The sequence below is a fragment of the Tachypleus tridentatus genome, chromosome 8, assembly GCF_004210375.1.
Source record: "Tachypleus tridentatus isolate NWPU-2018 chromosome 8, ASM421037v1, whole genome shotgun sequence".
NCBI lineage: Eukaryota > Metazoa > Arthropoda > Merostomata > Xiphosura > Limulidae > Tachypleus > Tachypleus tridentatus.
In genome coordinates, this window is record NC_134832.1 from 35,308,839 (window position 1) to 35,335,447 (window position 26,609).

The 26,609-nt window shown below is 31.5% G+C and overlaps 1 protein-coding gene across 7 annotated transcripts in view; it reads right to left on the reverse strand.

Annotated features, from left to right (window-relative positions):
* Positions 1 to 877: 877 nt before the first annotated feature.
* LOC143222162 (uncharacterized) overlaps positions 878 to 26,609 on the reverse strand; it is a 38,641-nt gene continuing 12,909 nt past the window's right edge. For 3 of the 7 annotated variants that reach the window (XM_076448228.1, XM_076448227.1, XM_076448226.1), the window contains 5 exons: positions 21,612 to 21,728; positions 21,123 to 21,200; positions 20,873 to 20,951; positions 20,522 to 20,608; positions 17,756 to 20,049 (listed from right to left, as the gene is read on the reverse strand). In XM_076448228.1, the coding sequence (XP_076304343.1) occupies positions 19,982 to 20,049; positions 20,522 to 20,608; positions 20,873 to 20,951; positions 21,123 to 21,200; positions 21,612 to 21,728 (429 nt within the window). In that variant the 3' untranslated portion in view covers positions 17,756 to 19,981. Of the gene's footprint in view, positions 4,493 to 5,385; positions 20,050 to 20,521; positions 20,609 to 20,872; positions 20,952 to 21,122; positions 21,201 to 21,611; positions 21,729 to 26,609 lie in introns of those variants that run through there. The other 4 variants (XR_013012043.1, XM_076448229.1, XM_076448231.1 and 1 more) reach the window with 4 other exon arrangements.

Consider the following 26,609-nt stretch of genomic DNA (forward strand, 5'->3'; position numbering starts at 1 on the left):
AACACTAATATTGTTTGCAAGTTTCTAAAATTTTTTGTTTATAAATAATTATTTGTAATAACCGTTATTATAAAGTGTAATGTTTTTTGTATATTAAAATATATGTGATACACAGTTTTCTTTATTAACAATCTTGTTGGAAAATATCATTAACGTAATACATATACAGTGGTAAATCTGTGGACTCGCACTGTCACAAAGCGGGTTTCGATACTTGTGGTGGGCAGAGAATAGGTTGTTTACCTTAATTTTCAAATAATCAATCAATCAATCACTGAAGAGTCTTCAACAAATTTAGAGAACAGGCTGGAATTTCGCAACATATATTTAACACCATTTAAACTAACTTCTAAATTCAAAGTTCCGGTTATTTAAAAATAGTAATACGTAATGTACTGACCCCTAGTGGCACAATGATATGTCTGCGGACTTAAACACTAAAAACCGGGTTTCGATACCCGTGGTGAGCAGAGCACAGATAGCCCATTGTGTAGCTTTGTGCTTAATTCAAAACAAACAAACGTAACGTACTTCACGTAATAAATCGGAATCTCGCCTGAAATAAGTTATAGTACGTAACAATACTATTTTCGAACAAACGTAAGATAAAAGAGGATGTGTATTCTGATTATTGAACGTGTGAGAATAGTGACTCCAAATTAATCTAAAAATAAGACTCTTTCAGCCATTCCCCATTAAGTGCTGTACCAGTGTACCAAACTTTAAGGAATTTTTAATATATTGTAACATACAACTAAAAGTACGTCGCCTAATAAAAAGTAGTAAGTCGCATCTGCATATTATATACTAAAACTGTAGAATTTTGGAAGCGGAGGAGAGAGTGAATGAGTGATTACAAGCGAAATTAAATACCATATAATAATAATAATAAATTTATTAAGCAATAAATTAGACACAAAAAATCAAATATCAATATAAAACCATCAACAAAGAGTTAACTCGTCCTGTGATGGTTAAACACATAATAAAGTAAAATCAAAACTTACAAAATCAATATAAAGTTCCCAGAATATTATCATCAGTATTTAAGATCCATTGTTTTAAGTATTTCTTTTGATTAACACGATTAATAGAAGATCTTATACTACAAGGAATAAAATTATGAATACGAGGTGCCAAATAAAGATATTGATGAAGTGTAACTGTTTTACGTGGTGTGGGTACATTAATTGGAAAAAAGATTGAAGTCGTGTAAAATATGAAGTGACTTTAAAAGGCCTATTAAAAGAAACATGCAATGTAGATAAAGCTAAAAAATATAAATAAAGTTTATCATATGAAAGAGGGGAGTTAAATTTACTGAAATCGGTATCAAGCCTATGAGTAAAAATAAGAGAGAAAACACTTTTTTTGCAACTTGTGAATAGGAATTTAAAAGTCTTATATGTGCCACCCCAAATTGAAATACAATATTGTAAGAAAGATTGAAAGAGAGCATAATATACACTTAACAAAATATGATAAGGAGCACAATGACTAAGTTCAAAAATTAGCATAGAACTATATTTTAATTTATTAACTAAAGAATTAATATGAAATTGCCAATTTAATTTTCGATCTAAAATAATTCCTAAATATTTAACAGAGGAAACTTGAGTCAATTTGGGACACTTACAATTAGGGTAAGTATAACAATCACTAGAATGATAAAAATAGAAGGAAAAGCTGGAATGACACCATAAAGGTTAAACTGAAGAAGAAAAGATTTAGATATATTTAAGGATAAGCCATTACAGAAAAGCCAATTTTTAATTTTATTAAGATCACTAGAAATAATGGCTTCATTAATTAGATTTGGCTTACTATAAACAACAGCAATATCATCGGCATAGGCTTGGATATCTCCAAAAAACTGTTGGTAAAGAATATCATTTATATAAATGAGAAATAATAAAGGGCCCAGAACAGAACCTTGTGGTACTCCAACATTAATTGTAAGCCAATCACTATAATTATTATGGATACAAACCGATTGCTTTCTATTGTGAAAGTAAGAAAAAAACCAATCAAAAACAATGCCTCTAAAACCATAATAAGATAATTTATTTAACAATATTTTATGATTAACAGAATCAAAAGCTTTGGGTAAGTCAAGAAAAACAGCAATTGGATGAAGATCAGAATCCAAAGCTTCTGTAATACTTCCCACAAGTTTAGCAATAGCAACCTCCGTTCCAAGCCCAGGCCGAAAGCCAAATTGAGAAGGAGACAAAACTGAATGTCTATCAAGAAATGATAAAATTCTAATCTTCATAGATTTTTCAAATAGTTTAGAGAAATGTATTAATAAGGAAATAGGTCTATAATTCGTAAAATCAGAAATATTACCAGATTTATAAATAGGAATGACCAATGATAACTTTCAAGCTTTAGGAAACTTCCCTTGAGTAAAAGATAAATTAATTAAAAAAGTCAAAATTGGTGCAAAAAGATTAGCATTAGCTTTCAAAATCTTAACCGAAACACCATCTACACCATTAGAAGCTGAATTTGATAAGGAGAAAATATTATTCATAGTTTCAGATACAGTAACAGGATATAGGTAACAAGAAGAAGAAGGAGCAGGAGGCATGCCCTGAGAACAGAATTTAGGATTGGAGCAAGTAGATTTAGCAACATTAACAAAAAAATAATTCAAATCAGATAAATCAGTAGTACCAAAATTACAAAATTTCTTTTTTTTTTTTAACATCAATAATAGAGTTAACAATATTCCAATTCTGTTTAATAGTTTTAGCATTCTTAAACAGGTTATGATAAGTCCATTTAGTCTTACGGGTCAAGCTAACAACATAATTCCTTAAACACTTAAATCTAATCTTTAGATAAATATCATCAGGAAATTGATGTACTTTCCTTTTTAACTTCTCTTTTAATCATTAACAAAACCAATTCACTGGTAATCCATGGCTTAATTTTTCTAAACTTTTGTGACACAGAAACAGTAGTAGTACAACTTTGAATACAATCAGTTAACACTTCAGCAAAATTATCATACGCAACATTAACATCAGAACAATTCATAACACAGGACCAATCTGAAAAATTCAAACAAGAACTCAATTCATTAAACTTAATCTTTTGAACATTTGAGACATGTTCTAGATCCGATAAAATGTCTATACATAAAACAATTGGAAAATGATCGGTCAAAAACTCTCAACAATATAAGAATAACAATTTTAACAGTATTTCCACTAATTAAAAAATGATCAATACAAGAATTAGTAACATTGGTTATCCGTGTAGGAGAAGAAATAATAATACTGAAGATTGTTCTCAGACAAAAACTTAAAATATGCATTCTTATAACAAACATCATCAAATGCCAAAACATCTATATTAAAATCACCAACAAGTATATTAATATCATATTTGTATAAATTCAATTCTAATGAAAGCTCATCAATAAATTTCAATACAGGCAATCTAGGAGATCGATAAACAACAAAGAGATTAAATTTCTTATTTTGAATCATACAAAATAAAATTAAAGCATCAGACTTAATGTACTGTACTTCTTTTATCATAGTCAGTATCTCAAATTTATCAAAAACTGCCACTCCACTAGCCTTATTTAGACCAGAAGATGAAGAATAAAAGGAGTAACCTGGAATCGAAAAGGAAACAAATCCATCCTCAACAAACCAAAGTTTCAGAAAAAGCTATTATATGAAATTTAACAACGCTTGATTGTAAAAAAACAAGAAATTGGTCAAAATTTTGAGTAAGACTTCAAATATTAACATGTATTAAATTTAAATGACAAACAGAAAAAACATTTGGTAAATCAGAAAGAGAAGACAAAGTTGGTGTAACACCAACAATATCATCAAAATCATCAGCCATTGCAGTATTTATAAATTATTAAGATCAATCAAGCAACGTAAAACAATGGGCTGAGTAGTTTCTGATTTCCTAATAAGAATATTACCATTCGATACCCAAAGAAATTTATAGCCAAGATCTTTCTGTTTTCGTTTTGCTTGCATGAAAATATCACGATAATATGGGGAGAGATGTTCGTTAACATAAACTGGATAAGATTCATTACAGACCTTAATATCATTAGTATTAAGAGCGAAATTTAGTTTTCTTAAGTTTAAGCAGATCAAATTTAATTTGCTTACGACAAAACTTAACAACAATCTGTCTCGGACTCTTATTTTCAGTTGTTTTCTTTCCTATACGATGAACAGTGTCAATATCTGTAGGAGCACAGTCAACCCCAAAAGTAGTTGTAATCTTCTCAACAACTTCTTGCAAATTCTCATTAGGCTTCTCTGGAATACCTCCAATCAAAACATTATAGTTATAAGAATATTGTTCCGCTTCACACATCTTCCTCCGAAAACTTGCCATCTCCTTCCACAATTCTTCATTTCATGCTTTAATGTTTTATTTTCCTGTTTACACTCCTTAACTTCAGCTCTCAAAGTTGTGATATCCTCACTCATAGTTTCTACCTTCTCTGAATAAAATTGAAAGGAAGTCACTAATTCTTCGACCTTTACTTTAATTAAGTGAAAGTCATCAAGTCTTGACAAAATTTCAGTAACTTTGTCTTAAGCCACTTCATATCTGCCTCCCCCATATTTAAATCAAGCTCACTATTCTCAACAAGATTCACTGTCTCCCCCTCTAACGAAATGGACACAGTCCTTCTTAATGGAGTTTCACTATTTAGGCTTAACTTTCTTTTTCTCATACAAAAAACCCATTCATAACTTTTCCCAATTTCATTTAAATATTCCAAATCCTGTTCAGTTAAGTTCTTACATCTTAAATGATACCATTTTTGACACTCACCAGAGCAATGAAGGGCTTTATCACCAACTTTAATATAAACTTTACATTGAGCACAAAATCTACGTGGCATACTAGTCAGCCATTTGCGATGGAAAGATATTATATTATAGCTATTTTTTTATTAATTGAATGCCAATTTTAAATTCTAGATGGAACATTTCAATGGTAAATCGTACAAAAATACCCACAACAATTCTTCTACAAAACATACATATTCAAGCACATAAATATTAACTACACAGAATTATTCAGCTATATCGAGTCATAGAGGCGTGTAACTACCCAATTTCAAGGATAAGTTTCTGTTGTTACGTATTATAATTTATCCCGGACGAGTTTCCGATTTATTATAAGTGCTTTAGGTATTACTAATAAAAATAGCCGAAACTTAATTTTAATTCAAAAGTGCACCGAATGTCGATATGGATAAAATTTATGATATTTGCTGAAAATTTCATTTTCCAAAACAAATTTTTTATATACAAGCAATAACAATTTAAAATAATGGTGTTTACAAATAATAATAATTTACATACAAAAGTTTTAAAATCTTACAATATTGAGTTATATTCGATCCATAACTTCCTTGATATCTTATCGAGGGCTCACGACGAGCGAATTAATATCGAGTCCATACAAATACCATTCACTTATAGCAGGGAAAATTTTTACTGCTGAAGTAATCTAATGTTTCGTAGAAATACGTCCGATGGTAATCCGCTGAACTTTGTAATGTTCGAAATCTGTAAACGTTCCTGGAGGAAAGTTCAATAACGTCCAATACGTGTAGTTTCCCGATTAATAAGCATGAAACAGTTACAGCTTCGAAGGTTTATAGTAGCGAACCAACAATTTCAAACTGTCTCGTGGCGTGCCGCTTTATAAAGTTTTAGGTAAAGATTCTTAGATTTGAGAATTCGGTACAGTGGTAAGTCTGTGGACTCTCACTGCCACAAAGCAGGTTTTGATACTCTTGGTGGACAGAATAGATTGTTTACCTTAATTTTCAAGTAATCAATCAATCATTTAAGAATATTCAACAAATTCAGAACAGGCTGGAATTTTGCAACATATTTAACACTAAGTTATACATATTTACAAATATATATTACACTGAAACAAACAGATATTAAAATAAATACATAGTAAATCTATTACACTGTCTGCCTAAGAAAACATTTATTAAAAGGAATTGATTGATCCAGGCCAAACTTCTGATGGTAAGTTAGTTATCCAAATCAAGTTCATATAGATTTTTTCTATATACTGAAAAACAAAAATACTTTATAGAATAATTCCTATATCGTTGCTGCAATAACTATTGTAACTTGTTGAGCTTGAATAAAAAACTCATCACCACAAAATTGCACAAGTCAAAGATGGTAAATAATATTTTGAGTTGTTTTCCATAATAACCAAGATATACCTTTTATTATTTCATTAGTATTCAGCTATGATGAAGGGAATAAATATGATGATGTTTAAGTTTCCCACTCTTTTCCGAGTTACATTATTTAACTTCCAGTTTATATTGGGGATAGAATATGCGTTTAAGAGTAAATTATAGAAGTATTTCATAATTAATCCTCGCACAAATTTCTCATTTTTTAAGCCAATTTATGAGTGTTTAAGAGAAAAAGGATGGAGTACTGCAGTCTTATTAAAATAACCTGCCATACTTTTAATGTAAAACGTTTAAGGTGCGTTACAAAAGCTTCGAAAAGAAATCCCGCTAAGAACTGAAAGTTCACTTTTGTTTGTTGACTTAACAAAACTGTTAGGCTTTTACTATTGTCAGAGCTACACATGCAATTTCCTATTAAAAAACATCATTCATATTGCCCATCTACTTCATGTAATGTTTATTAATTTAAGAAAACGCATAAACGTATTATAGGCTCATTGGCGAGTGTGAAAAGGGTGAACAAATCATGAATCAACAGTATCCACTCATTGTAGCATTTATGTATGTATAAAGAAGTTTTAAGACATGTGGACAGCAATTACAAAATTAATACACTATGTGATTTCAGTATTACAAAATAACATCTATATATTTTTTCTAATTATTGTTACTAGCAACTTGAGACAGAGCAAGTGTAATATCAAAAATCAAAGTTCTTACAAAGACTAAAACCTTATACTGGGGCATAAACTGCAATATATACCGTTTGCAAAATGTAGCTGTAGTTAGACAACACATTACGAAGCACAAATGCTTTAACAATTAGAAAATTAGTAAGGCAAGTAAATACGAATCTTAAATCTACACGTTTTTCAATGTCAAACTAATTTCAAATGTAGACATTTGGCTAGTCACTTGCAAAATCGCGTGAACATTAAAGTATCATGTACAAACTCGCCTTGGACACAGCAACCTTCTTTACATGCACATTACGTATTTTTAAAATTATTCCGACTGAATTTCCAATTTATTACGTTACGTGTTACAATTTGCCAATGTAACGCATTTACTAATGCATATTTATCTTAATGCCGATGTTTGTCTTCGTTAAATAGACATTTAAAAATGCATGTGACATTGTTAGATATATATTGCGAAAGTCCCGCCTGTTCTCTAAATTTGAAGATTCTCGAGCGTAGGAATCTACAACGTATATGTGAATGTAAAATATAAGTATTGTTGTCTTAGCTGAAATGCTTACAAAAATTTCCTCTCAAGCTTAGAAGAGGTACCCAACGCAACAAGCGGCGAGACAATTTAATATTGTTGGGTTGCTACAGTCACTATACTTTAAGTCTTAGAAACTGATTGTGATTAACGCCTATTAATCAGAAAACTACAGAATTTGACTAGGCACGTTTATATATTTTGAACATTACAAACCATTCAAATTCTGAGAATTAAAATTTACATGTTAGTATTCTAATGAAAACATCGTATAACTTCTACTGTGACAAACTTTCGTCAGACCAGACAAGAATATAGTTATTAGGGCTCCCGCCAAGGGAAGTGTACCTGTGTATGAACGCAGAATTACTTTTCTCTTCCCTCTCCTTTCTCAATAGTTACCTTAAGACTGCCACGTAGATAAAATCCCACGCTGAGACCAGTCTCCGAGAAGGATGTTATAAATGACTTTCGAAGAATGAAAGACATTACTTGTCAGAATGTCAGACTTTCTAGGGTCAAGCACGCAGTACCATGCACAATCTTAGGAACAGCATGAGGTATATCATCACGAGGGTATACAGGATATTCAAAACTTGCGTTCAGAATCTGCCACACTAAGCTAATGCTGATGGAAAATGTATGTTAATATAGGGATACAAGCATTTTACCACCTCTTCTTGGTATAGGTGATTTAGGTATTTTGTGGTCATTAACTAGTCACAAAACTCTTGCATCAAAAAGCAAGCAGCTGTCATATTGATTAGGCAAATATTGAATTTTGTTAGATATTATAAATGTACCCCGGACGAGTCTCCGTTTTATTATGTTACGTATGCTATTGTATTACCATTTCAAATAACCGGAAATCTGAATTTGAAGTTAATTTAAAGTAAATATGTATTAAATACACGATATTTGCCAACAAGATAGAAAATTGTATCATTCTTCAACACATTTTAATGTACAAACAAAAAATACAATTTTTAATAACTGAGATTACTAATAATTATTACAAATGATAGTTTATACACAAGTGTTTTACAAACTTACAAATAACAATAAGTCATTCATCCCAATCTAGAACTGAAGAATATTTTATCGACAATCCATGTCCACAACGAGCAAATCAATTCTGAATTGACATTGTCACACCTCGTTTAAGCTATCTAGCTTGATTGGCTTTACACCCTCATCATCTGACTTCTTCAGGCAAGTATATTTAATATCCTAGTAGAAATACTAACGTCCGAAATTAATTCACTGATGTTGAGTGGCCTAATTCTGGAGTTTTTCCATTAAGAGTCGTTAATCATAATTGTAGCTTCCTAGGCGTATAGAAAACTGACTGTAGCTGACAAATACTCTTCTTGTCGCATCAACTTACAAACGTTTTAAAAAGACGTTCTCGAACGTCCACTTGGCAACAATGTACATATAATTATTACTGGAAACTTTTAGCTCTAAACAACTGATGCAGGTCTGTTAACGCACAGTTCTCGTTATGTGGAAACTAGTAAATAACAATCACATAAAACAAAAACAAAAAAAAAGTTAAATTTAAGCAAAAATGTATATCCAAAAGTAAATAGTGCGTGCATTTTCTTGTAGCAAACCCTACTCGAGGGTAAAGGTAAATATATTCTAACAACGCAAGTTAATGTACCTTTAAGAAATTTGTTTGCAAACTGAAAATAAAATACGACTGATATAATCAAAGACCAAATATATAAAACTCTTAGCAATAATATTTTTGAAAAATATTCAACTAAAACGCTTCTAAAACCAACTACTGAGCTTCAAATATAAATACATTTAATTTTATAGTAATGCTCTAACAGTATACAAACTTAAGCCTTTACTTCCTAAAGTACTGGCCCAGCATGGACAGGTAAAGGCACTCGATTCATAATCCGAGGGACGTGGGTTCGAATCTCCGTCACACCAAACATACTCGCCCCCTTTCAGCCCTGGGAGCATAAAAATGTTACGGTCGATCCCACTATTCGTTGGTAAAAGAGTAGCCCAAGAGTTGGCGGTGATGACTAGCTGCCTTCCCTCTAGTCTTACACTGCTAAATTAGGGACGGCTAGCACAGATAGCCCTCGAGTAGCTTTGTGCGAAATTCCAAAAAACAAACTAGGAAATGGGTAATATGGTATTTGATATATTGTTTCTCATTTCCGGTATTTAATATCACGCTACATGAAAGAATTAATCAAAGAATAAAAAAAAAAAAATTGAGAATTATTACAATCATTATAATAGTTGTATATTTCATGTGAAGCATTTCAAAGCTAGATTACTCACAGGAATGTTGAATTTAAATTTTCATGCATGTTAAATTTAGTGGTTGTGGAACATCTAATGATATTCCTGTATAATGGTCCCCCACGTGCACAGCGATATGTTTACAGACTTCTGCTGCTAGAAACTGTTTCTATACCCATGGTAGGCAAAGCACAGACAGGCCTTTGCGTGGATTTGTGCTCAACAAACAAGAATAATCTTGAGTAATGAGCACCAACTATAACGATTAATTAATTGCATGTTTAAAGACCACTAATAACCTCGAATTAAATGTTCTGTATTCTATTTGAGCATTTCTCACTCAAACGTAATTGACCATATGAAAACTTGTTTACATATACGTGACACTGGTTTTTACTAGCAACATTTAATATAGTTTGTTGTTGGGTTTTTTAATTTCGCGCAAAGCTATCTGCGATAGCCGTCCCTAATTCTACAGTGTAACACTAGAGAGAAGACAGCTAGTTATCACCACCCACTGCCAACTCTTACCAACGAATAGTGGGATTGAACATAAAGACATTAGTCTTTACGGCTGAAAGGGCGAGCATGTTTGGTGCGACGGGGATTCGAGCCCGCGACTCTCAGATTACGAATCAAGTGCCTTAACCCACCTGGTCATGCGCATTCGACACTAACTTGTGTTTTTCTATGAAATGCCACCCGGCCTCTCTTGAAATATACAATTAAATTCTTTTAAAACTAGTGAAAAGGCAGTCTGCAACATAAAAAAAAAATATCTATTATTCATACACTGTCAAAACGTCTCTACTGGCGATATCTTAAGATGGTTATTTGAAAACTACCAAAAATCTAACAGTTGATATCTACTAGTTTATGAATTTTGTGTCAACTTTATGGGCAAGCAGCAAACAGACTGTTTATCCTACAACTTTAAATGATTTAAGTTTCATCCCTATTCTTTGTTCGTATGATTACATCTTTAAATTGGCGAGAAACCGGAAACTTGTTACAACTCTTCATTTAAATGGACAGACACCTCAAAACTAATGTCTGTTCATGATTTTTTCACTTGCCCATTAATATTATAAATATAAAGACAAGTCATTTACTGCTAGCAGGTAAACTTGTCACTTTACAGCGCAAAACATGGTATACTAATGCATTACATACATGGATATGGCCTTGAAAGGGGTCAAGTGTTGTACTCGTGCTCCGAGGTACGAGCTACGGCCCTCGCGTAGTGTGTTTGAGTGAATTTCTTATAACAAAGCCACATCGGACTATCTGCTGAGCCCACCGAAGGGAACAGAATCGAATCCCCGATTTTACCCGATTTTAGCGTTGTAAGTCCGCAGGCTAACCGCTGAACTAGAGGCCCCATCTCCTATAGTAAACATTTTATGTTAGTACAATATTAATAGTTGTAAAGGAAGGAGGAAACTCTAGAGTATTTAATTTTTCCCTGTACAATAAATAGAACTAAATATTTAGAAGAATTCAAACGAGAATGTAAAGTTTACAATGGACAAGGAATGAAAAACAAAACAAGAGAAAGATACAAGGTTAATGGACAAATGGAAAATTTTCCCGAATAGGTATTTTCACAATAAACAAACTTAAAATAAAGGATAAATAAATACAATTTCGTTTTATAATGAAGTCATTCTAGAATGACAACATGGTAATTTACATTCATATTGACTTGTGGTTATAAGTTCAGTCAATTTGACCAATCTTTTAATCTTTTATCGAGTTGGGGAAGAGAACAAATAAAATAAATTTACTGAGAAAAACGTTTGAAATGTATTACTATTTTAGGTTATGTAAATGGCATTCAAGATTTTCGGGATGAAGACGTACGTTTAACATTCATATAAAATCAATTTACATTCACACTAGTGAAAAGCAGAATCGATGAGGAAATTTTTAGCAACAATACTTTATTACAAAGTAATTCTGTATATAAACTACTTATATTACTCATAAAAGTGGCAAACTTTTAGTAAAGGTACACTTAGTGCATTAGAAGTTATAGTATTAAGTTTTGTTTTTTTTTGGAATTTCGCACAAAGCTACTCGAGGGCTATCTGTGCTAGCCGTCCCTAATTTAGCAGTGCAAGACTAGAGGGAAGGCAGCTAGTCATCACCACCCACCGCCAACTCTCGGGCTACTCTTTTACCAACAAATAGTGGGATTGACCGTGACATTATAACGCCCCCACGGCTGGGAGGGCGAGCATGTTTGGCGCGACGCGGGTGCGAACCCACGACCCTCGGATTACGAGTCGCACGCCTTACGCGCTAGGCCAATAGTATTAAGACTACATACGAAAGGAGAAAATTATTAGGTCATCGATCCCTGGGACAGAGTCCGTATTGAGACAATTAAGCTTAACAGTTACCTTTTGGCTCCACCTGGCCAAGTGATTAGTTACGACACACCAAACATGCTCGTTCTTTCATCCATGGGAGTATAATATCGTGAAAGTGACCCCCCTCTATTCCCTGGTAAAAGAGGTCGTCTAAGAGCTGGCGGTAAGTAGTGATAACTAGCTGCTAAATTAGAGGCGGCTAGCACAAACAGCCCTTTTGAAGTTTTGAGCAAAATTTAAAAAAAGTTAATTTAATTAAATTTTGAACGTACTTCATTATCAAGGCATATAAAAATTAGGTTAAAACGTAATTTAACGATCAAGTTTATATAAAAAGTTTAGATTTCAGACTTGAAAAAATATTTAAATCCACATATGCCAAATTTTACTTCCAATACATTGAATGACGTCTTCAGTCCAAGCTCTTTATTTCAACATTTCCTACTACACTAGGACACTAATTTTTTTGTAGCATGTCACACTTACGTTATATATCCTTAAACTAAACTCTGTTTCTAGCGAGAAGTTGCCACCAATACAGCTTTAGCTTTATGGGGATAAAGAAAGTACTGTTCAAATGCCATGCCTTCAACTGAGCATCCCCCTTTCAAATCGTGTTGTAAAGTTTTTGTAATGTTTGCTATTGTATTATTTGTATTCAATAGCAAATGGAGATATAACGGAACTGATAGTAACGAGGTATAATGGTCTGTGATCGTGGAGTAATAATGTGGACATCTAAACGCCATTTTCTTCAGTCTCCCTCTTGGGGCTGTGCTTGACGTACAGGAATAATTTTAAGTCTTGGGGTATGGAGGTCGAAATACGGATTCTAGCATTGCAAGTCTGCTTATCTTTTGAATTTCGCGCAAAGCTACAAGACGGCCATCTGCGTTAGCCGTCCCTAACTTACCGGTGTAAAAGAGGGAAGGCAAGCCAGTCATCACCACCTACCAAACTCTTGGACTACTTTTATCAACGAATAGTGGAATTGAACGTCACATTATAACGCCCCCACGGCTGAAAGGGCGAGAATGTTTGGTGCGACGGGAATTCGAAGCCGCGACCCTCAGATTAGGAGTCGAACGCCTTAACTTACTTGGCTATGCCGGGTGGTAAGTCCGCTGTCACATCTAGTATAAATTAAATGTAGTGTATCCATGTACATTACTTTCATTAAAACAATATGGATTTCGTAAACTCGTTTGTACACACGTAACTGTTTGTAAGTGATACATTTAGTAAAAACGCACTTTACGAGTGAAAACATGTGCTGCGAAACTCGAATGAGCGTGCGACTTACGGAACATAATTGACCACTACATGTGTGGCATCGATACGAGATTTACATCAACTATTCCGTCCTTAGTTAACCATGCCTCACTGTTTGTTCATTTAAGACATTATTATTAATATTATTGGTTGATGATTTCAAAATCACAGACCAAGAAGACACTTTACTGTAGGCAATCAAAGTAGAATTACAGAAAGAAGTAAAAATAGCAAATGAGAATGAGTTGAAGTAATTTAAGATTTAGATTGTGGAGTAATAAACAATAGAAAGATGAGTCATAATAATTTAAAGTACTACTGGTAGAAAATGAAGAATACAAGTATCTTGGTGTAAAAGAAATGACAAGTCATTACAGACAGGTGTATCAAATTAAAAGTTATGAAAATGTATCAAGACGTACCATTTATAGCACATTTAGCTTTTGGACAAAAGATGTAGTAAAGCAAATTTTCTTTTGGTTAAATATACAAAAAGACATTGCAATTCGTGCATTGAACGTCAAACATGAGAAACAAGTCCACACTTAAAAATCTCCCCTTAAAACAAATACCAAGTTTAACCATACCTTTTCAATCACTAGTTATAGATATTTTAAAGGTGTTGCCCACATCATATGCAGGAAACAAATGCATGTTTGTAACTGTAGATAGCTAGGTTTCCTGAGGCAGTACATTTGCCTCAAAAAGAAATGGCTAAAGAATTCAAAAATATTTTAGTAGTCACAACTGGTATACCTCAGCAGTTACTAATATAGGTAGAAACTTCACTTTAAAAAGTTTATAAATACACAAGTGGCTCAGTGTTATGAAAATTGAAACCAGCTGGTAACAGGTTAGTAGAAAGGAGAACATTTGGTATGATCTCTCAATACTGTAAGAAGGATCAGAAAAAGTGGGATGAGCAGATTGCTTTACTGAGGTTAGCATTTAGAAGTGCTGAAAATAAGTGTACTCGGGAAAGTTCATTCTTTCTATTGCATGGTTGAGATGTAATGCTACCCACATAGGAAATAAAATATTAGAAAAGTGAGTTATGCAGTAATTATGATTACAAGGCAAATTATTACAGTAAATGCAGTTAGCATTTGAATTAGCTAATGAACATTTAACCAAAGCCACCAAGCATAGAGAGAAGCAAATAAAGCTAAAACTAATGACAAGATCAGAGAATAAGATAGTTATACTCCTATTAAAGAAAAGAAACAAATGTCAATTATGGAAAGGTTCTTTTAGAGTTCTTTAAGAAGCCCACTTAGATTCAAGATATCTATGGAAAGAGTAAACAGTTTGTACATAAAAAACATTAAAAATGTTAAAATATAAACCTCACCAGTATGAATGTTTTGCTAATAAAACAAAGGCAGATAATAAAAAATGAGAATCTTTTTGAAACTGATTGGGAGCTTGATTCATCTTGTAAAGAGGGAGAAATAGAGAGAGATTGAGGAAAAACAGAGTTTGAAAATGCTAATAACATGTTAAGCAATGAAGTTAAACAGATGACCCAGTTAGTAGTACTGTTAGTGACAATGTCCTAGTACTTAGTGGTAACTTTAAGAACTCCAGTGACGAAACAAGCCAACAGTTATCCATGACTAACCTTACACAACAAGGTGCTGTACCAGTTCAACCAGAAGTGATCTCAACAAGGAAATTAGGATGTACAATCACTTGAATTGAACCCGAGATTTAAAAATGATGTTAAATGTAACTAGTGTTAACTCTAATAAATAGCATAAAGAAGCTGTTAATTTTAATTACAACTGTAAGTATTAAGTGAGTACAATAAGAGACTAGTATCACTGGATATACTTTGTTAGGCTTTTTTGCTTATTAATAGTAGACATACCTACAGGTTCACCAGAATCATTTTGCTATTGAGTCAGAAACTTGGCTCAACAGAATGAAAAGTATTTTTTTCCAGGAGAGAAGATGGGTATGATTTTAGTTGAAGGAAATTTTATTGTATCTGAAAATAACTGGATAATTGTTCAAGATATTCCATTCCTGCAGCATGTTTGGTTTTTAGTTGTTATGAGAGGAACTAGCAGCATATGAGAGATCTTTTGACAGAAGTACTCATGTTAGTTTCGATGATAGAAGTTCGGAAACTACAACTCAGGGAACAGCCATTTGATGTTGAAAGAGGATTTTACACGAAGAACTGATTAAAATTAATGCTGTTAGATTACCTTGTTGAGTAGAGGATGTGTTAGGGTTGAAAAGAAAGATATTGTTTCAATTTCAGATTAGACTACAAAAACATGGTTTAATAAATGCAGGTGGAAGTGCAAGTTTTTGTTAGGAACTGCAGTCACAGACAATTTACATAAATTAAACAACGACATATCTAGAGAAATGATTCGTTTAATTAGGTGAACAGGCAACTAATGAATTCATTAAATCAGACACTTGAGTTTGATGATCAAAACATTCAGAAAGTATCTAGATCACTAATAAGTACTACTAATGCCTTGATAATTGAAATGTTAATTTTCAATTATAGGATTTGGAATAAACTTACTGTTATCATTTATGGTTGGAAATAGGGCAGAGTTAGTGAAGTTAGTACAAGTACTGTATGCAGCTGCAGATATGATAGTAGAATTGAAACTATTTATTCTCCAATATAACTGTAGTCCTTAAATAACAAAGGAAATTCAGTACTTACCTCCATACAAGAGCAAGATTAAGTATAAATAGAATTTTAACATGTAGACTGTTTGATGGCCACAGTAGAAAAAATTAGGATCTATAAGTAGAAGCTAATTTGGCAATGATAATGTTATGCTTAGTAGTTGTACTAGTAAGTATATTTTTTATGTAGAGTATGAGAAATTGGCTTTAAGGAAAGGTTGAAAATCACATCAGCCAAGTATGTTCAAAAAAGAAAACCTGAACAAGGATAAGCAACAATAGGTTGTTTTAGTCAGAAGATAAAGTTCTTGAATTAGCTGATGGTAATCCATCTGAATATGATGTAGATTTATTCTTTATAGACTGATAAAATTAAAAAACTCTCTATATAATAACAATTGTCTAAAAGAGATTTTGAGAAACATTCCTGCTTATTCTAACTACAAATGATGCTATCAAAAGATGGAGAAAGGTTATGAAAAACTCTCCAGAGATGGGAAATTAGATTATCTACAGTCTTGTGCCACAGTAATGAAGAGGCAATGGCAAATGTTTACATTACTATGCACAAAACGGCTAAGTAGCGACCTTAGTGTAGTATCCATTTCAAAAGTGTATTGATACAAGAAGGCTGAAACCTTCTGAAATTATCTGAAACCAAGCAGTAAGTGGTTTTGGTTGAGAAGTATGAAAAGATCAAGAAAGTGCAAAGAACATGCAAGTAGTTGTGTACACTATTTGGAAGATTGTAAGAATACCAGAAAGTTGTATAAAAACAAAACCTGTTCTTGGAGCTCAAAAGTTAGTTCTCATCCCCATTAGAAAACAAGTTCTCCAGTCAACAAGAACCCATTGGCAGTTGCGGCCACTGATAGCAGTCTCTGAAGTTGATAGAAACACTACTACCTTATGGAGTGAACCTTTTCATCTAAACTCTAAGCAAATTTATCCTAGCATTAGATAAAATGATCAAAATATAGTTGTTGATACAGTACAAAAATCGCACACATTGATAAAATCAAGTATTAGATATTCTACCAAAATGCATTATTTATTATGGGAATCTTATCCTTATTATTTAATTTCTTGCTTGTTTATCTCATTCTTTGAAAGTTTTCACATATAGATAGTAGCAATAATAAATTGCTTAACTTAATCTAGATGCTTCCAGCAAAATATCTTAAATCTAACCAATTCAGTTTTTGGAATACAGCCAGTCATATTTTATCTACTTCGAAATATTTGATAAAATGTGAACATGTAGTTTTCTGTACCATTACATAGAGTGAAAGAACAAAACTTTAAGTGACTAGAGTGATATACAAGAAGTTAAAGTTAGAATTAAGGAATAGTGAACATAAAACTTGTTTTGCTTAAATATTTTGTAATGAAAAATACTGTAAAAGTTCCACTATATTTAGTTATTTATTTAAAATCCATATTTAAAAATAAGTTAAGGTAGTTTAAGGCCAGAAATAAGAAAGATGAAAATAAATATTTGATCAGGTTATACTTTTGAAGAGTGTTTAATTAGTACTTTGGTTTTTTCTTTGACCACACATTTTTGTAGTACAAATAAGTTGTGTACAAACTTAAAGACAATATTTTAGCCTATTTGTTAGATTGTATTATACAAACTTAAGTACCTAAATTAGTACTGATTTAGTACTTGCATTAATGAAAGTGAAATTCCTTGTTTTCTTTAAAGATTTCCCACTTTTATCAAGAAATATTTATTCTCATACCATAGAAGATGGCAAGCAAATGCACACATACACAGTAGGAAAAAAAGCATAATCATACATCAATAAGCAGGTTAAATTTCTGTAAGAAATTAATATTAAGTCTAAAATCATGTCACCACTACCATGCCTTTAAGTTTCAGTTACTGTTAAACGATGTAACATTGAAAATTATTGATCAAAAATAAACATGCAAATTGCGATTGTGTGTAAATTGTGGAAAATAACAATTTTAAAATTGTTTAATGCAATCCATTAAATAAAAACTATAACAATACAAATAACCTAAATAAATGAAATTAAAGTCTTATTGCAATGTACTCTAATTAGTAACAGTAAATAAAGTTAAAATACAGAAAATATACAAATTAGAATATTTAAATAACTTATGATACTATTCAATACATTCTCAGTATACATATTCAAGTGGTTTTAGGAAAGATCTTAAGGGTGACATTAAAAGGAAAAAACATAGTAGAGTACCTTTATTTTTCAATTGTATTATGTTGTTTTAAGACACTAATATAAATATTAAAAAAAAAATACCCTTAAAAAATATTATATTTGTATTAACCTGTATCAACCTTGTAGCTAGAAAGGATGTTGCTCAATAAAACACCATATGCTGAAGATTCCTAGTAACAAAAAGGAACAAATTAAGTTACTTGATAAGATTTAGATTAAACATTAACTTCAAGAGCAATTACACTTCAGTAACAAGGAGTAATAGAAACATGCAGTTCACTCACATAACTATAGACAGTATTACACTTAATTATTGAAAGAGGTAAATGGTATTTAGTTGCAAGCTTTTACCCTTTTCTTTTTAATGTTTAAAATGTTTCAATCTTTATTTTAAATATATTTATTTTCAAAGTTGTATTAGTTTATCCCACTCCCTCATACACTACTAAATGCTAATCCTTACTGAGAATACCAGTCTGATAAACTTAAAATCTAAAGTTGTTTCGGCTCAAGAAACAGTGCTATTGCAAGAAATAAAATGATTAAGATGAAAGGGAAAGAGGGAGGAAGGAATAGGGCTACACTTTTTTCCCTTTATTTGTTTGAAGATTTCTTATGAGATCATGTATCAACTCAAAAAGTAAGATGTCTTCTATAAAATCAGAAACAATGTTTCTGAACTTCAAGAATTAAAATTCTAAATACCAGTTTCAGGTTTGAAAGCAACACCCATAGAGAAACTAATATTAATAGCCTGTGGTTTATTACTATGTCAAGATTATATAGTTCATTTATCATAAAACCTTGATTTCTTTCTTCATCTGTTTAAAGTGAGTTTGAGCTGTCAGTATTTAATTGCTATATTTGTGTACAAAGACAGATGTTTATACAATTGTTTTTTTAAATTTATATTGTTACAATTTTACTTTCTGACTAAAAGTAGAAATATTATACAAAAAGAAAGATGGACAATCTTTATATATATACATACAATAAAAAAAAATTGTTTAACTATTAAATTCATACACAATTCTAATCTCCTATACATGCCTTATTCTTTACACATTTCACTGTAAGTATTTATAACCATTTAAGCTAAAATACTAAAATAAGAAAACAAATCACACCTAGTCAGAAAAAACAAAACAAAAACTCATTTCTTTTGTCATGTCATTTGTGATAGATTAAGGAATTCAAATTTAAAATGTTAAAAGACAAATGTGTTCAAATTGAAAAAAGGGTTTAACTTCTAAACTTATATGGAAGAAACATTAAACAGAATTTAAATTTACAACAAAATATATTTAAGGAGTTAATTTGAGAATTAAGTATTATTGTAGTTTATCTTAAACCTCAAAATCTTTTGGGTAGTTTTGTTTTAATAAATATGCAAAAATATTTAGAACCATTTACTGTTTGCCCCCCCATTTTTTATTTATCATGCGTTTTAAATTAAAATTTGACATTCAAAACTTGTTAGTATAATGCTAGCAATCCTTTGTTAGCTCATTGGAACTATTCAACCTACAATATTCATAAACTTGTCTTGAATGAGCAATACTGGAAAGAAACTTGATAAAATTATATTGTACATACAAAACTAAGAACTGTCACTTGGTGGTCCAAGTCCGACAGATTGGTGATGTATAACAATACCAAGCATATTATAAAAAGTAGTTCTTTGCAGTGTAAACTTTTTTCCCTTCTCACTTTCTGGGAAAAGGAAATGTTGCTGGTCACGTGTTCAAAGTTCTGGATCGAGACAACAAACTAGTTGATTCAGAAGCAACAAGTCCTACAAAAGCTATAGACAAGATTAGTATAGATGAATTTGTTAATTTACAAACTAGATATGTAAACAGCTACACTATCTCATTCATTTGTAATATGAATTAAGCATTTCAGAACTGTAAGTAAATAAAAACTGGTTACAAGATAATTTTACAGTTTGGTATTAACAGTAATACACAGTAATAAACTGAAAATCACTATATAAAAAATTATACATTAAAATTAATCTGTTTACAAAAAAATAGAAAGGTCCTAATCAAGTGTGATTAGGGAAGAATAAAAAGTTTCTTTTAAAGCTGTTTTAAAAAAAAAAGTTGTCTGCTTTGTACTAAAAATCATGTTTAAAGACAAAAATTTGTTCCATATTAAAATCACAGACCCAAATCCATTTCAGTATACTTCATATACAAAATACATTAATAGGATGAACCAAACAATAAAGTTATTTAAATGATAAAAACAAGCTAATCAAAATAAAAACTTACCATGATCTGCAAGCCCATAATCAAAGTTTCTGTAGACTTTAATCACTTCTATACAGATATAAATTTGAAGAAGAATCCCAAACATTCCTACATTTATAAATCAAATAGAAAAAGATTTTATAAAGTTGGAACATACTTTTAAATAATTAATAGTTAAAAACAAAGAACTTATAGCAGTTCATAAGTATGTATGTAAACTTACTTAATTTAGCGCATCTTAAACAGTTGTGGAAAAATAACAAAAACATGACATTTGGTACACTTTTCCTCTTTCCATAGTTTAATTCATTAAAAGGACAACTGTGTTTACACAAAACCAAAAGTAGCTTGTGTTAAGCTTTACCAACGTACCAGTTCCAAGTCTGGTGTATGCTAAAACAGCATCTTCATGTGAACAGCTACTCTGAAGTGGACATTCAAAATACATAACCTTTAAGAAAAATCACAAAAAAAAAATTTAAGTATTCAACATAAAAAGAAGTAATGATGCTAGTTGTACAATGGTAACTAACTAAACAAACATAACAAACACCTTCATTTGAAGTTTCTTTGACAATAAGTTTGTTTTTTAAAAAAACATAAACAAACACTTTACACTTACCTGAAAAGGAACCCATATAGGAAGAGCAAAATTCAATGCTATAAACAGAAAGACCAGCAATTTAATTTCTTTTTTAACCTAAAAAGAAAAATCATCCAATATTCAGATTCTGTTACTGACAAACAGGACATTTTAAAAAAACAAAAACCATTGTACAATTATAAAGAGCAAGTATTGTTGAAAAAAGTGTTTAAAGTTTAAATTTGGTGTAGATGAATATAACAACTTTAAATATAAAAAAAAGTTTTATAGCTTTTGACAAAAACAAACATCCATGAATAGGAAGGTGAGAAATACAACAACATTTGAGTTGAAGATTTTTACCTTGTAAATGTTTAATTAAGACATTCAGATAGCAAGAAGTAATAATTATACTGCTATATGCCCCTACTAAAATACAAATGCATGCATACATGCACACAAAAAACACTAAATTAAGCCAAGTCATGCAATATATAGTGCATATCTACTTAAAAATAATGTACTTACAGCAATGCTGCCAATGATACACATAGACAGCGAATAAGCTGTGATCCCAGTGAAAATGAAAATATTTTGAAAGTTACTTTCCAAAGGTTTTGTTAAACAGAAAATTGCTAGAAGAACCTAAAATATAACAAAATATTACATACACATACTTACTAAAAAGATCAGTACTACCTATACACTTTCTAGGAGTTTAAAAAGAGTGATACAAGTAAATTAACACCTTCATAGTTTCTACAAAGTATTATGAAGATGACTCAATATGTAAGCTATAATATAAACACTACAACTCTTCTAGCAATGAAAAAAGTAAGCATACCTAATTACATTTGTCACAAGATATGTTGAGCTTGGACATTTTGAGAATACATTCTTAATCTGGCCCCTTCAGGAGTTTTAAAAACTAGAAGAGTATATAATAGTATTTTAACTACACTGTATCTGATACAAATGACGTTTTCCATTTAAACAGAAAAAGCTGGCAAGGATACGACGAACACAGTACAGTTAAGGGACTAGACGAAGTAACTGCAAAAAAGTACAATGACAAATAACTAAACATGCTTTATCACCTTGTAAAAAGGCATCCACCTAATAAAAATGGATTTAATAACATACCATATGAAAAGCATAAGGTGATGGAGAACATAAGTATGTTTGCTTAACAGAGCTCACTTCTAAACATGAAGAACATTAGAAAATCTCTAACTCAAGTCCTATCCACAGTGATATTTTTAATACGTCTTTTTTTTTTTGGGGGGGGGGTTAGAGGAGTGAAACTAATTTGAAGTTGCTAAGCAATGTGAAAACTTCCTAGAAGTTATTGTATATTGGCACATATAGTGCCTAATAAAGCAATTATGGTAGAAAAAAGTATATTACACATGTTTTTAAAGGATATTTGTTATTTTTCATAACTTGCATCAATGATTATACATTACACCAAATAGATGTTGCAATAAATGTTCTTGTGTGTTAGAAAAATATTCCATTCACACTGTATACACAAGTTAGTACTTAGCACTAATATTTAGTAATGTGTAAACACTAATTCATTCAAATACGAACAATTACCCATGAAGACAATTTGTTAATGTTAGGTTATCCAATGAGTTAATATCCTTTAATAAATTAAGGGGGCTTGATAGGAAGTAGTGAAATCTCATACTGATAACTAAAACTCTAAAACTGAATTTAATAAACAAAAAGCAGAAGTTCTAAATATAACTGCTTTTGTGCAATGTAAGTAACATCAATATTATAAAAAAAATCATTTTCATACTGCAAAATTGTGAACTTCAAGACTAGAACAAAGGTTAAAACTAATAGACACCATATTCTAACTTCAATGTGGGTCTTACCTCTTCAGTCACCTTCAAAACCTAGGGTACATGATAGAAGGCACTATCTGAAAAAAGACTTTTAGAATACCTAGTTCTGATAATATTGTGGATTATTGAATGCTTTGGTTTCATTAATTCTAATGATAAAAATAGAGTTGAATAACAAAAACAACTAGATTTAGCAAAATTGAAGACAAATAGCTTTTAATTTAGGTTTTAGTAGTGTAAAGTATAGCATTAGACTTAGCATGATGTGCATAATGATTTAAGCTTAATTAAAATTCAATTTGCAGTGAGATTGAAAGACATTAAATACATTATTTTATTTAACTAACAGTTTGAAAACTATTTCACAAACTTAGACCTAGTAGTGTTAAACAACAGGCTACCAAGATTTAATTGTAGTATTGAGCATCTTTAATACTAAAATAAGATGGTTAAGACTAGTTTGGGAGTTCAAGTTCCTAGTTTGTTAGAGGTGGCAGGTGCAACAAATGAGTTTTTATTTTAGAACTATACACTTAAGTAAGCTAGAAGTGAAGATATTCAATTTATATGTAGTAAAAGTTGGAGGCTATCATAATTAAAGTTGAAGAAATAACGAGAAGTAAACTGAGAAATGATAGCAGGGCTCCAAGAGGAGCCTAGACTTTTACATATAAAGGGAGGCATTTGCTAAGACTAAGCAAAATTCAGGAAGTTAGAAAGGTTAGTATTAGGGTTAAAAAAAAAATTGTAAAGACCCTATTCTATTAAGCAACAGTGGCAAAGAATTATTGAAGGGAGGGAAATCAAAGAACAAGGATATGAACTTGCAGGTTAGTTATAGGCAATTCCTTCACACAGCATGGGGACATAATAGTCTGGGGTAAATAGGAAAAAAAAATTGTGCTACCCTGGGGCAGAGAAAGACAACTGACAGAGTAAGAGATTTAATGAAAGGAGCTAGCAACAATGCAGTCTTTTGCACATATGGGTTAACAACATGAAGAGCAAGTCAAAGGAGCTAATTAAAGTATAAGAGGTTGATAAAAGCATTTAAAAAGACAGACTAAATTAGTTGCACCAGGGATACTTCCAAGAATTAACTGTAGAGATGAAATTTTATGTAGGTCACTAAGTCTAAATGCTAGCCTGAAATTAATGCATGGATGAGAAAGTTAACTGGTTGGACGTGTGGGATAAGTTCAGTGGGAAGAGAACGTTTTGGAATGGATAGCTCAGGAAAGGGTCTGACATTTATAAGAGCTATTAACAACTATAAAGGGAAGTTTTAAACTAGGACTAAGATATACAAAAACTTAATATACCTTTAAGGCCTATCATCAGTGCCATGAACTGGCTACTTTTCTAGTACCCATCTTGTCTCCACCAAGAAGAAAACTTGACAAGTTTTATAGGACAACTTAGAAAGTTACACAAAATTCTAGGATATTATGGCAAGTTTTGACATCAGATTTATTTACCAATGCATTCCAATTTCAGAAAACCTTCACATTATCAAACAACAATTGCTGAATGAAACTACCACACAGAACTGATATGTAAATAGACAATGAAACTAACAACCATTTGTCTACAGTTAATGTATTTCCAATACAATGAGGAATCCTATAAACAAATAGATGCTCTAGCCATGGGATCACCACTCTCTCCAATCCTAGCAGACACTTTCATGGAAGACTTTGAAGAGCCCTTTCATCCAAATCTATAAAAACCATGTTTCTACAGACTTGGTGTTGATAACACTTATTTGGCTCCACAGTCATGAAGACTTACCAGCCTTCTAAGAAGATCTCAATTCCACTGACAAAAGAATCCACTTCACTATGGAAATAAAGAAATAAAACAGTATTGTTTGACATACTCACCAGCAAACAAGCAAGACAAAATACCACAACTGTATACAGAAAACCCACCCATGCAGACTTCCAGCCTTATCATCCAACCTCAATAAAATTTAGTATAATCCAATGCCTAAACAAGAGAGCACAAAACATTTGCCATAAGACATCCATCGAAGCAAGCAGATCATAGAAAGTTTTAAACAAAATGGTTACACTTCCTTCATCAAAAACTCCTTGAAGAAGACAATGACAGAAAAAGATCAGAAAGTTACCATCACTACCACCATTTACTTACAACATTTGAGTGAAAAACTCAGATGTATAGCCAAAACAGTCAACATAAAAGTCCGGTGAAAATCCTACAATACCTCAAGGTCCATTCTGGTAAAAAACAAATCAACCTACCAAAGAGAATCTCAAAAACGTCCTTTATGAATTTCAGTGTCCCTGCAACGATATATAATTGGAGAAATGGGTAAACTTGCGACAAGAATAAAAGAACATAAAGATAGTACAAGACTCATGGAAACACAAAATTCAGCCATTGCAGAGTATGCCACGTCAACTGGACACAAAACAAACTGGGAAAAACTAAAATCATCAACACAGACAAATTCTGGAAGACAAGAAAAAAAAAAAAAAGAATCATTTTATATTAACACTACTAAACATTCACTAAACATATTGCAGATTGGAGGAGAGTAACCTGTGGCTGCCATTGGTCGAATCTACAGAAAGTCTCTCCTCCAATCAGAAACAGTGATAATCCAACCAATCATAACATGCTTTCCATAATTCACCAGGACACTTAAAAGCCAACACCCACACTAATTTGAAAATGACCTGAAGACGCTCGAAACATCATCCTCTATGCTTGTGTTTTTGCAACAGGCAGTTACTGTCTATTCTACAAATTTTCATCATGAATACTCTCCCTAAACAATCTGTCAAAAAGGTAAAAGCTTTCTTCAGCTAAGACATTATTTCAAATAGTGTGGGTGGCCTATGGAATGGGTTGCTCCCAGATGTTGGAGAGACAGTAAGATTGAGTTAGTTTAAAAGAAAGCCAATAGATATGAATACTAATTTAGTTTAATTTATATTTTTTATATATATATATATATATATATATGGTTTTTTAACAAGTAATGTTTTTAAATTAACAGCATAAGTATTAATTAATCAATAAGAATACTAGGTTTCCATGCATGCTAGCTTGTTTACACTGATTTACATGCATTCTTACTTATGTTATCCAATACCATAGGTGAACTAACATTAAAAGAGAATAGAATATAGCTTAAAAACAAACAATTTACTGATAAATAAATCCAGTTTTGGAATGTATTTAAAATAACAGCAACCTTGCATCTTTTAGTCATTTTCAAAGCATTTTATTATTGTATAGAAATTATTTGAAATGGTTAAATATGACAAGATCAATGATTAAGCATGAAAATTCCACTTAACTCATTGTAACCAATTTATTTACGGTTAAAGAAAAAGTTATTTCATCCCCCTCTTTCTTCTTAATCGGTTATGCAAGTCACATTTTTGTAGCTTGTAAGGAAACAAAGAATTATACAAATTTGTATAACAATGTTCAGAATTATGTAGAGTTTAATACCATCACACACACAGCAATTTATTTTACTTTAAAAGAAAGAAAAAGGAAAGTTGAGTGTAACCACAATATTTTGATTTAATAAGTGATGTCAAGACTTGTAGAGAAATATATATGTAAAAACTGAGCATTTGGGTTGAGAAAATATTTTACGTAGAGGAGCGAACAATGTTGTTTCAACCTTCTC